The 18,132-nt window shown below is 49.7% G+C and overlaps 1 protein-coding gene across 1 annotated transcript in view; it reads left to right on the forward strand.

Moving 5' to 3' along the window:
• The window catches only part of FLT1 (fms related receptor tyrosine kinase 1), a 205,945-nt gene that overhangs the window by 172,865 nt on the left and 14,948 nt on the right, over positions 1–18,132 (forward strand). The window contains exons 19-25 of the mRNA XM_040266731.1: positions 3,433–3,546; positions 5,177–5,265; positions 9,387–9,543; positions 9,998–10,095; positions 11,260–11,382; positions 13,100–13,211; positions 14,624–14,723. Of these exons, the coding sequence (XP_040122665.1) occupies positions 3,433–3,546; positions 5,177–5,265; positions 9,387–9,543; positions 9,998–10,095; positions 11,260–11,382; positions 13,100–13,211; positions 14,624–14,723 (793 nt within the window). The remainder of the gene's footprint in view (positions 1–3,432; positions 3,547–5,176; positions 5,266–9,386; positions 9,544–9,997; positions 10,096–11,259; positions 11,383–13,099; positions 13,212–14,623; positions 14,724–18,132) is intronic.

Consider the following 18,132-nt stretch of genomic DNA (forward strand, 5'->3'; position numbering starts at 1 on the left):
ATTTCTGTCAAAGATGTTTCTCCTACCCTGTCTCAGACTCTTGTAGGCTACCAGGGACCTAAGCTCATAGTAACCACAGGTATGAATTTTTGGAGTGGTCCCCTATGACATTACAATGGAAACTTGGCTGTATGTCTAAATCTCAAAGGCTCAGCTGGGGCTTGAGCTCACTATAAAGACGATGAAACTAGAACAATTGAGTTGATCAGAACGTCAAGCTATTTTATAGGATCAAGTCCTGTCCATAAAACATTTCCTCTTTAGAGATTTAAAAACAAATAAACAAATTATCTTTCTATGTTGACAATACTATCACTCTGTGAAGCACTGGGAGGTGGGTCAAATGACAAAGCAATTTATGATCACCACCCTAAGATAGAATGAAAATGAAAACCACTGAAAATCTCATAAACCAAACATCTCCAAGACACACAGCTCCCCACTGCAGGGGTCCCCCACCTCCAGGATCTACCGTCTGATGATCTGAGGTGGAGCCGATATAGTAATAACACAAATCAAGTGCATAATGAATGTGATGCACAGGAATCAGCCTGAAACCATCTCCTCCCCCTGCCCCCAGTTCATGGAAAAATTACCTTCCACAAAACTGGCCCCTGGTGCCAAAAAAAGTGCAGAAAACCCTTCTTCATTGTGATGAAACTGTCATGTTACTTCGATGCATTTTAAGGTTCCCAAACCGAAAGAAACAGGACTGAAAGCCCACAGGGCAGTTTTCAGCTTTCCAATGTTGCTGACACATTGCCAGGGGGTTTTCAGGCACAGGAAGCTCTGCACTCAGCCAAGCAGGTAGCTGGCAAAGAGTCCAGCTGAGAGACCCACTCGCTGGGGGGCAGGGACGGCAAAGCCTTCACCTTCATCCAGCGCTGACACCATCACTGCAAAAAGCCCCGTGTGGTGATATTTTCCACTTGAAAAGCCTGTTGAGTGACGCCTCTGATAAAGCTCTACAAAGAGCCTGAAGGTAGCCAGGAAAAAGGAGTTTTGCCTCCACGAAACAGGAGGATTTGTTCAAGGGGAACTACCCAGTTGATCACAGGCATTTCTGAGATCATCCTGCATTCCAGCACCCCACCCTGGACACCCCCAATCCCAGGGTCTAAAAAGAAAAGGCATCAACATGTCTTCTATGCGAGAAAGCACCAGACTAGGTATTGGATTATGGAAAAACCCAAACGAACTTTCTGGCCAACCCTATATACTTTAATATGGTAGCTTGGATTGCATGAAATTGTCACTTTTCTTATTTTTCTCTCTAGAGCTTCTGTGAGGTAGGTTTTATTATCTCAGTTTGCAGATAAAGAACCAACACCCAGAAAGATTAAGTAGCCTCTTCAAGGCCACACAACTCAGCCATGCAAAAGGAAGAGTTCGGGTGCAAGGCTCATCCCCCTGACACACACACACACACCTCAGTGCTACAGAAGGGCTGCCTTCTAGAAATGATCCATTGCTCCAAAATCCTGAAAATGATTCTGGTCTGTGTTCTGGAGGCAAGCTGGTATCCAGCCTTGAGATAAGCTGACACTAAATCTGAAAGCATCTTATCCCTCAGCTAGTTTTGTCTTCCTGCTTACTAGCACACACAGGGAGACAAAACTAGCTGAGCAATGAGATGCTAGAAGGGGCAAATTGGCTGCCCATGCTTGTCTATTATAGGCCCAAGATAAAAGCCGTGGCCCTGCCTGTAAATGGAAAAATGTGAGCCAAAGAACCTGGTTTTGCCTCTGTGCCAAAGGGGCATCAGAAGAATGAATCTGAGGGGGAAATTCTGACTTGAGATTTTCTTTGAAGGCCCAGAGAATCTGTTCTACGCAATACAAAAATAATGTGTATAATATCTTAATAAAGGCTTATCATTTTTTTTAAGCCAGCAGCCTTGACTGCAAGAGATTGCCAAATCACCCACTATATAACATCACTAAAACACTATTTTCATTCAAGCTTTCTTGTTTAAGTTGGTTGGCCATCTGTTTCTAGGAGACACTGGAAAGGCAGAAGGTCAAACAAAGGCCATGACTCAGAAGCTCTTTCAAAGTGCCCTTGAGCAAAACCTTTAACCTTTCTGGGCCTTAAGCCCATGTCTGAGATGAGAAGAGTAATCATGTTGTTTATTTGTCTAACGAATATTTGTTGAGCATCTACTCTGAGCCAATCCCAACTCCACTGGGAGGCTTCTAGTGTTTATTTGGTTATTATTAAAAAATGACTTGTGCTTATGAAATTCCATTCCAGTATCCACCACAATGTGAAACGCACAGCCTTCCACTCACTTCTAGGACTGTCCTATAGAAACACACATGGGAGCAAAGATCACAGGCTGTTTATTAAATAATATTTGTAATGGCAAAAACAAACCACAACTGTAGACCATCTAAATGTCAGGAATGCCATTAATCAATTTAAAAGAATGAGAAAAGTCCAGCACATTTAAAAGGGGGGAAAGCAAATTATATACATCAAATTTGCTTTTATGTTTTTATATATGATCCCATTTATGTAAACAAACAAAAAAGACTTTTGATTGGCTACATATATTTATAAATGCATAGAAAAGGGTCTGAAACTCCACGTGATTAACAGTGGTTACTTCTAAAAAGGTAACTGGCTTTTTTTTTTTTTAAAAAAAAAGGTAACTGGATTGGGATTACTTTCACTTTTTACTCCATAAACATCATATTGTTGAAATATTTTACAGCAAGCCAATATGACTTTTTTAAACTTCTACACATAATTTGAAATTTGTTAATGCTTTATAAGTTAACCAATAAGAACAGACAGACAGGACAAAGTTAATCTAGGCTTTAGACTCTGCTAATTCTTAGACTGACGTTGTTTATCTCTGAGAATGAAGCTGAAGTCAGATGCTTATGGACCCTCCTGACTTGAGATAACCTTGAGGAATCCAGGGAGGAAGAGGTTACAGGGAAAACATAACACACAGCAGAGATGTTTACAGAAGGGGCCTCTCTGCCCTTGCAGGCCCCTCTGTGCTTCTTCTTTGTAATTCTCAAAGTGGGGAAAGTGAGAAAAAGAGGAGATGTGGGCGCATCCCTGCCTGGAAGCTCCTAGCTGGGCCTGGTTCTGACAAAAGTAAGCCTTGGGAGGGCGCTCCCGCAGGGCGCTCCCACAGATGCCCCGCTCCAAGTCAACACCCGACCCTCCGGGACCCGGTCCACCCAGAGGGACGTCCAGTAACTGACCCCACACCACTCCAGCCTCACTGTAGCCCAGAGGATGCTGGCTCAAGAGGGTGGAGGAGTGAACATAGGCTGGAGACTGGCCTTTCTGCAGAGCGTGGGGAAGCGGTGCAGTGAGAGCTGAGCACTGCTCGCCTCCGAGGGAAGGAGGGCCGCCCTCGAGGAGAGAGCCCCACTGTCCCGTCGCCCTGACTCTCCCTTGCCCCTCACACAGAGGGGGCCACAGCCAGCGAGTACAAGGCTCTGATGACCGAGCTCAAGATCCTGACCCACATCGGCCACCATCTGAACGTTGTCAACCTGTTGGGAGCCTGCACCAAGCAAGGAGGTAGGTGGGAAGGTGGGCTGCTCTTCTCCGGGTTCACACTCCAGGGCAGCTTCTCTGTCCCCCCACCTTTCCCTCCACCCCCTGGAAGACGGCCTGCTGTGGTCCGGAGGAGTCTGTCCCAGGATGGAAGGGGCTCCCATCCTGGAAATGCCTTCCCTGGATGCTTAGCTTAAAGGTTCCAAACAGAAGGACTCCCTTTGAGACCCATCTGGTTCTGATGAACCAGATCCAAAAGGACACCCATGATGGGAGCCGAGGTAAACTCGCAGAAGGTGGGCATTCTGGAAGCTTCCTCCAAGGGAAGGGATGGCTCCAAGCAGGATCCCAGGAGAAGGAGGGGCCGGCCATGGCCTTCAGACAGGCCTCATCCACCCAGGCCAAGTGCAGGGACTGGGCTGTGTCATGACCGAGGCTCCCACAGGCCTTTCCAACCTCCCCCAGGGCAGGGCCCGCAGCCAGGAGCCCCTCTGGGGCCACGTCTTCTTTGATCCAGAACCTGATGCTGTTCTTCCCCCAGGCCTTGAGCCCGGTTGGATGAGTGGTGGGGAGGACTGAAGGGCCTGGGGGAAGACTTCAGGGCGCCCGGGGACCCGCAGTGCAGCTCTGGGGTTGCCTCCCTTCCCAACCCTCTTGCTTCTTTTGGCCAGAAGTTGGCAAACCACGGCCGGTCAGCCTGTGGGCTTCATTTGACCGTTTGAAATAGCTGGGGGACGGGGTGGGGGGGGCGGGCAAAAGAAGTATATTTTGTGACATGGGATAATGTTACAAAATTTAAATCCCTGCGTTTGTAAAGTTGAAACAGTCACTCAAGGGTGTCATCCAAGGCGCTCTCAGGCTTCAGAGGCAGACTTGAGTAGAAGTGTGGCCTGCTGCTTAGTCACTCCAGTTGTGTCCAACTCTTGGCGACCCCATGGACTGTAGCTCGCCAGGCTCCTCTGTCCATGGGATTTTCCAGGCAAGAATACTGGAGTGGGTTGCCATTCCCTTCTCCAGGGTTGTGTGGCCTACTGAGCCTCAAATATTTATCTTCTCTTCCTTTATAAATTGGCTGATCCCCACTTTAGATCTTGAAAGCCCCAACGCAGTCTCCATGCAGACGCCCCCAGGGGTATGTGGTGCAGGGAAGCCAGGCCAGACAGGACCTGGGAGAAGGGGCTGATGTGGCAGTGTCCCGAGGCTGGGGGCAGGGAAGGTGGCTGCCAGTCACAGGCAGAGCCCTGACCTTGCCCTGCCCCCTCCTCAAAGTTCTCTCTCTCTTCTACTACTCTTTTTTTTTTCCCGCTTCTTCCCCATACTCCTCCATGTCTACTCCTTTTGTATTTTTAAACTCTTTCTCAGGGTCAGTTGAAAAAGAAATCTCACTCCTAAGTTGCATCTCCCAGAAAATGTTAGTCACCAAATCATGTCTGACTCCTTTGCGACCCTATGAACTGTATCCCATCAGGCTCCTCTGTCCATGGGATTCTCCAGGCAAGAGTACTGGAGTGGGTAACCATTCCCTTCTCCAAGGGGTCTTCCCAACCCAGGGTTTCCCCCAGAACTCGCTAATATTAAAACAAGCAGGTTTGAGACCTCCAGGCCTACCGAAGCTGGCAGATGACTGGCTGAGCTTGTGTTGCTTTGGTTGCAGGGCCCCTGATGGTGATTGTTGAATACTGCAAATATGGAAATCTCTCCAACTATCTCAAGAGCAAACGGGCCTTATTCTTTCTCAACAAGGTAAGGAACTTCTGGGTTAGGGATTGTTCAACAAAGAATTGAGTTTCCATTCAGGCTATAGCAACATAATCACGTCTAGTAGTCATGTACAGATGTGAGAGTTGGATCATAGAGAAGGCTGAGCACCAAAGAACTGATGCTTTCAAATTACGGTGTTGGAGAAGACTCTTGAGAGTCCCTTAGACTGCAAGGAGATCAAACTAGTCAATCCTAAAGGAAATCAACCCTGAATATTCATTGGAAGGACTAATGCTGAAGCTAAAGCTCCAAGTCTTTGGCCACCTGATGGGAAGAACTGACTTATTGGAAAAGACCCTGATGCTGGGAAAGACTGAAGGCAAGAGGAGAAGGGAGTGACAGAGGATGAGATGGTTGGATGGCATCTCCAACTCGATGGACATGAGTTTGAGACGGTGAAGAACAGGGAAGCCTGATGTGCTGCAGCATGTGGTTGCAAAGAGCTAGACATGACCAGAGCAACTGAACAACAAAAATAATAGCATAAAACCAGAAAATGCATTTTTCCATTGCCAATTAGAGAAATGTTGCTAGCTAGCCATCCGGCTCTACAAGGACCAAGTCATAAGCCACTTAAGTTGCTGACCTTTGTTCTCAGTCGCTCAGTCGTGTCCGACTCTTTGCATCTCCATGGATGGTAGCCCACCAGGTTCCTCTGTCCATGGAATTTTCCAGGCAAGAAAACTGGAGTGGGTTGCCATTTCCTCCTCCAGAGGATCTTTTGCTGACCTTTAAAACACTCTGAAAGGAGTTCAGGTGGAGATTAGAAATAAGGCAATCTGTGCTCTGGGAAAACTAGCAGAACAGACCTTCAGATAGTCACATATTTTCACAGGAGAAATTTTTTAGGAACCTGTATCTTGCTCTCTCCCCTAGTCAGAAAAGCTCTGAAACCATTAACTAAGGTATCTATTCCCTGGGACTAGCAGCAGCCTTCCGCCTGCATATGTTCTGGGTTGCACGTGCTGTCTTCACCAGAATCACACATAAACTGACCTCCTCTACCTCCTCAGAGCTCTCTGCAAGGCTGCTCCCAGACCACAGTCCTCAGAAAGACACTGAATAAACCTGACTCACAGTTTTTAGGTTGTGCTTTTCCTCAGTCAACACCATTAATGACTAAGCTTAAAATACCATCTCTGCTTTTTCCTTTTTTTTTTTTTTTCCCAGAAATTAATGCAACATTGTAAAGCAATGACACTCCAATAAGGGAGCTAGATAACAAGGAAGCAAAAAAAAAAAAAAAAAAAAAACTCTTTCTTTCTGTGCTAATATATCACACTCTTTTTGTGGTGAGCACAGAGCTTATTTGATCCCACTGTGTGCAGTGATAGAGATTAAATCTACTAGCCATCTATCTAAATATCAAGTCATCTTGATAAATTTCTCTCTCCCCATCTCCCTCCCCCTCTCTCCATACAGACCCAGACATGCACAGATCAGTCACTTGTATCTTAAAAGATGATGGCAAGGCAGATTCTTTACTATCTGAGCCACCAGGGAAGCCCAAACCTAGATGGCATATTAAAAGGTAAAGACATCACTTTGCTGACAAAGGTCCATCTAGTCAAAGCTATAGTTTTTCCAGTAGTCATGTGCAGATGTGAGAGTTGGACCATAAAGAGGGCTGAGCACTGAAGAATTGATACTTTTGAACTGTGGTGCTGGAGAAGACTCTTGAGAATCCCTTGGACTGCAAGGAGATCCAGTTAATCCTATAGGAAATCAACCCTGAATATTCACTGGAAGGACTGATGCTGAAACTGAAGCTCCAATACTTTGGCCACCTGATGGGAAGAACTGACTCACTGGAAAAGACCCTGATGTTGGGAAAGACTGAGGGTGGGAGGAGAAGGGGACAACAGAGGATGAGGTGGTTGGATAGCATCACCAACTCAATGGACATGGGTTTGAGCAAATTCTGGGAGACTGAAGAACAGGGAAGCCTGGCATGCTGCAGTCCATGGAGTTGCAAAGAGTTGGACACGACTTAGCAACTGAAAACTAACATGATGAGAATCTTAAAGCTGAAAGGAATCTTTGTGATCAGCTAGTCCACACTCACATCACAGATGTGCCTAGAAAGTCCAGCAATTGCCTTAAGGACATGAACTTGGCAAAAGATAAAGTCAAGAAGAAAGAACCCAGCTCTTCTAATGTCCCTTCAATACTTTTTCCACGCACTGACCTGGGTAAGAGGGGAAAAAAACATAAGAAAAAGTGGAGAATGGTACCCTGGACTGAGAGTTGTACAACTTCTCCTCAGTCCTGAAATCCTGGGCTGGCTTCAGGAAGAACTAAGCCAGCAAGAATACCCCAGGGACCTGGGCAGGATGGAACGTTTGCGTTCGTACGTCCTTTGTTTGAAGAGCCTGCTTCCTTCTCGGGCTATATTTAATGATTCACCTCCCTGTTGGTGGAGCTCAGTGTTTTCGTGGAAAACACACAGCTGTATTTCATATTTGGAACCTAAAGACCTATAAAGAGAAGGTGAAAGAAAAACCGAAAGGCTAAATCGAAATGGGATATTTCATTTTCCAAATAAATTCACTAGGATCTTTAAATATTATTTGTAATAAATCCAGTGGATTCTGTCAGAGTCCCAAAAGTTCAGTAAATCAACCTTTATTTACCCAAAACAGTTACCAATAAGCAGAGCTAAATATACCATTGAGCGGGGGTTGGGGGGGGGGGAGTCAGAGTTATGGTCCCTGGAGCTTTGCCAAAGAGTCAAGAACTTTTCACCCCAGCACCTTCCCCTGCCCACTTCTGTCCTGGAAAGGGTCTCGTGGGAAATAAAATTTCAGTCCCCAACTGAGCAGAATCAAATCTAACTGCCTCAGGGACATACAGTAACCACAGTTAACATTCTTTACCTGCTCTCAGGTAGGTCACCTTGATGGCAGCGGGGGTTCACGCTGAGAACTAACTCCCTTCTGCAGCAGGCACAGAGGGCCTCTTTCCAGGGGCAGGAGCCTAGAGACCCTCTGTGCTTCCACAGTTTTGGGGGCTGAAGCTGTCTTGTCTGTCCTCTGCTTGCTCCCACTACGCCCTCTAGTGGAGGGACCATTCCCACGTGGTGATGCTTCCAGGAAAAACCAAAGAAGGATGTGGAGCCGGCCAGGCCACAAAGCGCAGGTGGTTCAGGGAACACCTCTGAACCCCAGTTCCCCAACAGCCACCCCTGAGCCAGGTACCTGGTGGACTCACGAAGCCACTGAGAATGCTGTTTCTAGAGTCACAGCAATTAGATGAATTACTAAAGATGATACCCATCTTTTCTGGTTCCACCCAAAATGAACAACTCCTGTGAATCCAAACACAAAATGATAGAGCTTTTCAGATGTGGAAAAGGAAATCCCAGGAAAGCAAGGTGGTTCGCTGCTCAAGATCACACACTTAATGAAAGAGTTGGATACACACCAGGGCTCAGATGCCCAGTTCAGAATGAAAGGCATTTTCTGCCTTTGTCAGGATCAGGCTACATCTTTGAATGGAGAGGAGAAAAAGAAATGTTCACGTTCCCTCCTTCTCCAAGGAAACCAGACACATTGGTAACTGCAGCCTCCTCTTATTACTCCCCCTGGGGATTACAAAGTGTGGTCTCAGGTTGACTGGGGACCCTTTTCCATCATTCCATATCGTCTTTCCCAAGATGGCGCACGGGATGGAAAAGTGCTTACGGGCACAGAATGGAGTTGGCCAGACCTGGGTTCAAGCTTTGCCATCTACCAGCTGCATGTGACTTTGATTATTTGACTTCTCTGAAGCTATTCCTTCATGTATTGTAAGAGCTACTTTGTAAAACTTTTGGAAAGATTAAACAAGAAAACGTACCTAAGATCCTCAGTGTGCTGGCTTGCAGAGTAAGTGCTCGGTAAACAGCAGCTGCTGTGAATATTCCTTTATCCCACCTGAGATGCGACCCAGAAGCCCAGTCAAAAGTGGAAGACATCCCACCCCCAGGGGGCAGCCAGGCTACTAGTTCACTAGCCCTTCTGCCAGAGGACATCCTCCCAACGCAGGCAATTGCTGGCCTGAGGGCCCAGTCTCCCTGCTGCTGTTCCTTCCCTTTCATCACTCTCTTCCTTGGTCTCTTAAAGGATGCAGCCTTACACGTGGAGCCTAAGAAAGAAAAGATGGAGCCTGACCTGGAGCAGGGCGAGAAGCAAAGACTAGACAGCGTTACCAGTAGCGAGAGCTTCGCGAGCTCTGGGTTTCAGGAAGATAAAAGTCTCAGTGATGTTGAGGAAGAGGAGGGTAGGTATTAATTCCTTCCTGTCCTCCAGTCTGAGATATTTTTACAACACACTGTGCATCTCTGAAATTTTTTTCTTATTTATCACCCTAATAAACATCCGTGAGAGACTCGAAGGCTAATGTCCTGGGGAGATAAGATTTGAATTTAGATTATTTCCAGAGTTACTAATTTTGACAGGGAACTGTACAATTGTCTTCCCCCCCAGGGCTTTCTGTCTTAATGGATCATCGCCCCCCCCGCCCTGCCCGGCCCCCATCCCCCCCCACACTAGCAAACCGGGCTAGAGGCCTGGAAAAATGTTGGCTATTCAAGTGGAGACTGAAATGCTCTCAAAGATGAACTCTGATCTGTTTGTTGGTTTGTTATATGTTTTGCTAATGCTGTTTCAGTAAGCTGGGATTTGGTGACCTGACAAGAGACTTTACAAACAGCTCCGGTTTTAATGCTTTCCAGATTTTGATGACTTCTACAAGCAGCCCATCACTATGGAAGATCTGATTTCTTACAGTTTTCAAGTGGCCAGAGGCATGGAGTTTTTGTCTTCCAGAAAGGTCAGCTCTCACTCTTCACTGTTCTGCTTCTTCACTGGGCCTGGATGTATGGATATACACACGGGCAAACACAAACCTTCGCTATAAGTTCACTTTTCCTCATATTTGCTAGTATGTAGGCCCTTAAATGGGCTTCCCTGGTGGCTCATTGGTAAAGAATCCGCCTGCCACTCAAGAAGATGTGGGTTCAATTCCTGGGTCAGAAGATCCCCTGAAGGAAAAAATGGCAAGCCACTCCAGCATCCTTGCCTGGAAAATCCCAGACAGAGGAGCCTGGCAGGCTACAGTCCATAGTGTCACAAGAGAGTAAGATACAACTTAGTAACTAAACAACAACAGGTCCTTAAACGTAGAGTGAACTTCACAACACACGTCTTAGTCTGTCCGGATGTGAGTGAGGAGGTTTGAGAAATGACTCTTGGGCACCAGTGAAAGTGTTAGTCGCTAAGTCATGTTCTACTCCTTGCCACCTCTATGGACTGTAACCCACCAGACTCCTCTGTCTATGGGATTCTCCAGGCAAGAATACTGGAGTGGGCTGCCATTCCCTTCTCCAGGGGATCTTCCTGACCCAGGAATCAAACCCAGGACTCCTGCGTGGCAGGCGGATTCTTTAGTGTCTGAGCCACCAGGGAAGCCTTGTGGGTAGGGTACCAGTGGGTAGAACTTGATTCCAGGGGAAGAGCTCGCTGGGCTTCAGACCAGATGATCCCGGCCCACGCGCCATGTTTTCCCCTAGCATGCCTCCAGAACTGGTCAGAATCTCAGAGTACACGGCTCCACATCTGTTAGCTCATCCCAGGGGAGTCCTCCTAGGAGACTCCAGCTGGGTGGTGATCTGGTCTCAGCAGCTCAGGATAAAAGGCTATGGGGAAGTCGTGCTCCCTGGGAGAATGGACGGCCAGCTCTGTTTACCTGATGCCATCCTGCAGCACTGGGGCAGAGAGGATTCGGGGCACTCCTTGACTTGGGGGCCTCCAAGGGGTCTGAATTTGTAGAGAGAAGTGCTTCATGTTTGGGGCGACCCCATGTGCACGGAAAGTTGGTCCTTTCATGTAAAGGAAGCATGTGACATGAGTCCCCGAGTTAAGAACAGTGAGAAGGTGCCGGAAATTTCTGGATGAGGTTAAGACAGCATCAACGATGCCGCTGTTTTTACTCTAGTGCATTCATCGAGACCTGGCTGCACGAAACATACTTTTGTCTGAGAACAACGTGGTGAAGATTTGTGACTTCGGCCTTGCCCGGGATATTTATAAGAACCCCGACTATGTGAGAAAAGGAGATGTAAGTCCAAAGTTTGATGTTTGTTTGACTTATTGGGGCCCTGTCATTTCTAAACCATAGACCAAAGCCCTTGGTAAATATTTACACTTCCTTGGCAGAGGTCCCCAAACAGCAGCCTGTGCAGACAGGCTGGCCCCACAGCCTCTGGACCCTCGGGTCCTCACACGGGGCCCAGAGAGGCCCTGCTCTGCTCCTCTGGTCCTTCCCTTGTCCCCAGCCCAGCTCCTGTCCCTTGGACCCTTGACCACTGGTCAGTAGCCCTGCCGAGCCCACGTCAGCCCCTCCTCTCCCCTGCCTGGGGGGAGTTCCCCAGGCAGCTGGGAGAACAGCCTGGACTCTTCCCCTCAGATAAAGCCGGGTGATAGATTCGGCAGGTGTACACGTCTCCGGAAAGGGTGGGGGCAGCCGTCCGAATGACCGCGCTGGGGAGGAAATCACATCCCCCTCGGCCCTGCCCTCCTGCCCAGCATCTCTGCTGGCTCACACTGGCCTCTCCTCCCTCCCGTCTCTGGCGATAAGTGCTATTTCCACTTTCAGAGCTGACCTCCCGTGTCCTCTCCCCTCTGGCCTTTACCCTGAAGGCTTCATTACGTCCAGGTCTGGGCCCAGACAATCACTCTCTGCTCCTGGCTCTCAGAGTGAGCACACAGGTCATCCAGAGAGCTTGTTAAACTGATTCCAAAGTCTTGAGTGGGGCCTGAGAACGTGCCTCTCTCTAACAACTCTTCAGGTGCGGCGGACTCAGCCAGTCCCAGGATTCTATTTTGAGAATCACGCTCCCCTGTCTCTTTCCTTTCTCTCTCTCTTTGACCTCACTTCGAGGCATGCAGGATCTTAGTTCCCCGACCAGGGATGGAACGCACATCCAGTGCGTCGGAAACCTGGAGTCTTAACCACTGGACCCCGCTGGGGGAGCCCCCCCCAGTTTCTTTAAAAGAAAAACACAACAGGCTTTCCTCGAGAGCCCTGACTTGCAAAGGTGGCAACTACCTGGGTGTCTGTCTTGCTCTTTCCTGTGCGTCATTCAGCCTCTCCCCAGCTCTCCCTGCTCTTTCTCTGTCCCCCACTCATCCCAGGGTCCCTGTCAATCTCCATCCCTATGAAGCCACAGGGCTGAACCCACTGGGACTCCCACTTCAAAACCAGTCACTCAGGGCCCTAAACACTGTCTATCACCTTCCTTCTTTTCCGTGCCTTTGCTCACACCTCCCAGTCAGTGACTCTTAAAATCCTGTGTTTTATATAGGAATGCCTTTCAAAAATCCTCCTTGTTAAGAAAAATTCCTGGAAATGATCGATTTTCCAGACGCCTTCTATCGGGTTGGTCAAAAAGTCTGTTTGGATTTTTCCATTAGATGTTACAGAAAAACCCCAAGGAACATTTTGGCCAACCCCGTAATTCGCAGGGCTCTTTCCCAGGTCCACGTGGCGTGCAGGCTGTTTTGGGAAGGCGGCTTTCTTACAGAGTCAGAGTCGGGTGCTCTGGGCACAGAGGAAGGGCTTACTAAACAGTTACTGCCCATCATAGGGATGAACACAGCACACTTTCAGGGCCGCACTTCAGGCTGACGTGCACTCTCCGTCCTAGGAAACAGTGGCTGCTCCGGGAAATGATTTAAGGCCAAGCGTTATCTGGGAGGTGACCCCCGGGTGCTCGGGTCGAATGTGCTTTGTTTGCATGCCCTCCTGCTCAAGGCCTCCCTTCACCCTTTTCCAGACGCGACTTCCTCTGAAGTGGATGGCTCCCGAGTCCATCTTTGACAAGATCTATAGCACCAAGAGCGACGTGTGGTCTTACGGGGTGCTGCTGTGGGAGATTTTCTCCTTAGGTGAGGCTGGGGGCAGGAGGAGAGGGGACAGCTGCCCAGAGCTGAGCGTCTGCCTCCTCTAGGGAGCTACCTGGGCTGCAGCAGCCGCTAAAACCGCTCAGAGCGGTGTGCCCATACACGCCTGGACCGCAAAATAAAAAACCACGCAGGGGGCTGCGAGAGAGGTCCGACTAGGATACAATCTCCAGTCCCACTTACCTCCAGCCAATCTGGCTACCCTCTCCCTGTCTTCCTAATTCCCTTCCCTTGTCCTAAGTCCTCAAACATCCAGACTCTTTAATACCCACGCCTCTCTGCTCCCTGCATCCTTCCACCCAAAACCCTGCAGAATTTCCCAGGAAACACCCAACAAGCTCAGCTCACCGCCTGCCTCTGTTCAGCATGGCTGGCCCCAGAAGCCAGTTCGCACAGGATGAATGGCAGAAATGCTGGTTGTGTGTGGGTGCACTCAGCTTCCACCAACACGCACTGCGGTGGCTGCAAGCCTGGTCCCAGGCCCGCGCTCCCAGATGAGTCCGGCGCCCACATCTGGCTGCAGACGCGGACCCAATGCTCCGAGGCCTCCCTCCAACGGCCGGGTCTAGCCAAGTCTTTTAGACTTTGCCAAAAACTTGCCTCTCAGAGCAAATAAAAGTCACCCAGTAACATCCCTGGCTTCCTGTAATGTGGGAAATCCATTCCCCTGCTTTCGATGACAGGCACCTGTTGCCTGCAGTCTTTGAAAGCGGCTTGGCGGCCGCAGTGGCCCCGCGGGGACACAGCGCCAGCGCCGCCCGCACCCAGCTGCTTCCTCCCAGCTGCGGTCACTCCAAGGTGCAGACAAACAAACGCTGAGAGACACTAGCTTCCAGGTCTGGGATGGGGCTGATACGGAGGCCTGCTCACCTCCAGCCACAAATCCCTCCAAGGGGGGCTGCTCCCTGCGATCCTGCCCAGAAAATTTGGCAAAAGGCAAAGTCCTGGCTCCTCTGGCCCTCCAGGCCCGTGGGCAGCCCCCCCAACCCTCACATCAGCCCGCCCAGTCCCGGCTCCCAACCCCCCTCCCCCGGACCCATCACAGCAACTGTCCCTCCTCAATGCTGTATGAGGTTTACAAGAAAGTAGGGAGTTAAAATCCCAACAAATGAGTCTCTAAAGGATAGGATTTGTCTAGAGCTCCTTCTCTGGATGGGGGAACCCCTCAGATGCCAGCCTTTCTCCTGACCAGACAGCCCTGGGAACCAGGCAGGGGGCATCAGACACCCAGCACCGCGGGGCCCACCCAGCTGCTCTGTGGCCGTGCTGTGTGCCAAGGGCCCTTCCCATCCCTGGGAATTTACCGCCAACTGTCACCTCGGAGGAGACAGACACTGAACTGGCCCACACGTGCCCGAGGCCGTAACACGCCCTGTGTTCTCTCGTCCCTGGTGCAGGTGGGTCCCCCTACCCGGGGGTGCAGATGGACGAGGACTTCTGCAGCCGCCTGAAGGACGGGATGAGGATGCGGGCACCCGAGTATGCCACACCTGAAATGTGAGCCCCCACCCCACCGCCTCCACTCCCACCCAGACCCCCATCCCCCACGGTTCCCCCCAGACCAGGCCTCCTCAGGAAGGGGACGCTCTGTTGAGTTTCAGAATCCCTCGTCCTGGGAGATGCAGGTGAACCCTTGTCTCCAGGGACGCCCCTGAGTACCTCCGTGGGGACCCAGCACCCTCCAGAAGTGGGGCTTTGGGTCCTGGACCCATCCCTACCTGGGTCCTCCCTCCACCCCGACACAGCATCCAGGTGTGAGCCTGGGGAACCCTGAACAGACCACTGAGGAGCTGGGGGCCAGACCTTGGGGGTGGCTCAGACTGGGAACCAGTGGGCTCGGCAGGCAGCCCGGGTGGAGGCCGGCAGGGAAACAGTGCTGACCCCCGTCCACAGCAGGGATCTGTGGGGGGCTGGTCTGGAATGCAGGGGAGATGGGAGGGAAAGGGGCCTCCTGTTAGGACCTGGCTGGGACCTGTGAGCCCAGGGCCTTCCTGACAGCTCTCCCCGGTGGACAAGTGCTCACTCGCCCCGCAGATACTTTTTCCACTCTGGGCCTGTTTTGCACTCTGAGACCTGGGCAGGAATGTGATGACCCCAGCAGTTTTGTGTCCAGCTGCCATCAAGGACTCAGGGGAGCCCCACCACCACCACGTCCCCCCGCCCCACAGCAGCACCGCCTTTCCTGCAGGGCCCTCCCATCCCACCCACACAGCGGGGCCCTGCTGGGAGCCCTGCGATGGCCTTCGGGAGGAGCTAGAGGGAATGAAGGAAGTGGGGCTTGGCCAGAGTGCAAGGCCGCGTCTCTTTCCTTCACGGTCCAGAGATGAGCTAGGTCAGACCCGGGAGGAGGCTTCCCGAGGACTCAGGCCACAAGGGCAGGGCTGGGAGCAGCCCAAGCGCAGAGGGAGAAGGGACCCGGCCTCGTCAGGTGCGTGTGGTGTTTTGGCCAGGAAAGCACAAGGCCCTTCTGAGAGCTGGGGAGACAGCCAGGTGAGCCCCAGACCTGACTGGGCTGCAGAGAGAGAAAGGCAGGAGGGCTCTGAAGTGCTAGCTTCTTTTCACCAGGAGTTCTGGTTTAAAATGAGATGACTCTGCACTTCACGGTTTAAGTATTTCCCCTGCTATAATCTCACTGGAAGAAGACTCCAGGACTTGTCGGGGGCAGGCGGGCTGGAGTCGCCATCTGAACTGAATGAGTGATGGAGCTAGCCTCTGAGAAGTGTCATGACTAGTTAGCTACGTACAAAGGAGACAGACAGAAAGGTGATCCTCTGGACTCCCTAGACCACAGGGCTGTCAAGTTAGGAACATACCCCATGTTCCTTAGAAGAAATATCTCTGACATGTTCACTCATGCTTTGAATTAAATATTTCTGTCCACTTTCCATATAATCTGAAAGTCACAAGGGCAAGTTCCTAGTGACTAACAGTAATAATTGTTGGTGTTTGGTTGCTAAGTCATATCCGATTCTTTGCAACCCTGTGGACTACAGCACGCCAGGCTTCCCTGTCCTTCACCAGCTCCCAGAGCTTGCTCAAACTCATGTCCATTAAGTTGGTGATGCCATCCAACCATCTCATCCTGCCGCCCCTCTTCTCTTTTCACCTTCAACAGTAATAATAATTGCAGTCATTAAGAGGGTTTATTATTTATTAGTTACTTAGTGCTTATGAAGAGTCAGGCACTATCTTAAACACTTTAACATATACCCATTTACCTCATTCTCATAACAACCTATGCAGTGGGTGCTATTATTATCCCCATTGTACAGATGAGAAAACCAAGGCATAGGACACAGAAGTGGTTTGCCACTTTGCTAATTAGTTAAGCAAACCAAGTCTGAGTCCAGAGCCCCCAGTACCACTACACACCTCCAGGGTGTGTTTCCAGCGATTCCAGTTCTTATACTTGTTCTGGTCCAAAACAACTCACATCAACTTTGGGCCCCAAATGGCCTTGGACTTTATGAAAGCTTCAATCTTTATCTATGAAGAGCACTTGTACCCCAGCTTAGAGCTAGAGAGAAGGATGGTTCCTCAATTCTAGGGAGTTTCTTATAGAAATTACAAAAAGCAGCAGCTTTGGGAAATGTTAAGTCCAGAAATCAAGAAAGGACATAAGTACGTGTATGGCTGAGTTCCTTCACTGTTCACCTGAAACAACCACAGCATTGTTAATTGGCTACGCATGCAAAGTTGTTTCAGTCATGTGTGACTCTTTGCGACCCCATGAACTGTAGCCTGCCAGGCTCAGGTCCTTGGAATACTCCAGGCAAGAATACTGGAGTGGGTTGCCATTGGCTATACCCCAATATAAAATGTTTTTGGTGTTTAAAATTTTTTTTTCTTTTAATTAAAAAAAGAAGTCCAAAATTCAAACCTTTAGCATTTGAAAGCTGATGGAGCCATTTCCATGTTGCTTGTACCAATAGCGGGAAGACCTAGGTAAGGATAACGTGCATTCTCAGAACTTGGGTCCTGTGACCTGAACTTGACCTAAATTGACGTGCACTTGGGAGCCTGGGTGATAGCTTGGACAGGAAGCGCCCTCCACAGGCCCCCTCACCCCTAGCTTGCTTCGAGAAGGCCTGTGGGGTTGGGTGTAACTGGTGTCTCTTTTTCTTATTAAACCTATTTACTTAGTGATGTAAAACGGTTTAATGTTGAGTCATTGGTTCCTCGCCCACAGCCTGTTTGATCAGATGTCTTTCAGTGAGGATGAGAAGTAATGAATGGTTTGATTTTTTTCTTTCCTTTGGTGTTTGCAGAGATGATTCGTATTGAATTTTAGGCAAGAGGAGTGGAAATCAGAAACCAGGGATCAAAATAAAAAACAGCAATAGTGGTAGGTGGTCCCTTTGGCTGGTTTCTGCAGAGAGGAACCTAGGAGCACCCTGCTCACAGCTCTTGCATTTCCTCCACCTCCGCCTTTCAGCGGTGAAGCAATGCTAGTTAAGATAAGCCTGCAGCCTCTTCTTGACCGAATGCTGCCAACTCCCAGGCCCACCTCCCTTTTTTTGCCTGGTTCAAGCCTTTCTTGCTTTGGCTACTTTTCATAGAACGTCTATGTATCTTTTCTGGGCGTGCCTGGTGGCTCAGTGGTAAAGAACCCACCTGCCAATGCAGGAGACCCCGGTTCGATCCCTGGGTCAGGAAGATCCCCTGGAGAAGGAAATGGCGACCCACTCCGGTATTCTTGCCTGGAGAGTCCCATGGACAGAGGAGCCTGGCGGGCTACAGTCCATGGTGTCGCAGAGTTGGACATGACTGAGCAACTGAACAACAGCAACTGTATATACAACTGTGTGTGTGTTGGGGGTGTGTGTGTGTGGGGTGTGTGTGTGAGGGGGGGTGTATGTGTGTGTTGGGGGGGTGTGGTGTGTATGTGGGGGTATGTGTGTGTGGG

The sequence above is a fragment of the Oryx dammah genome, unplaced genomic scaffold, assembly GCF_014754425.2.
Source record: "Oryx dammah isolate SB20612 unplaced genomic scaffold, SCBI_Odam_1.1 HiC_scaffold_24, whole genome shotgun sequence".
In the NCBI taxonomy this organism is placed as follows: Eukaryota; Metazoa; Chordata; class Mammalia; order Artiodactyla; family Bovidae; genus Oryx; species Oryx dammah.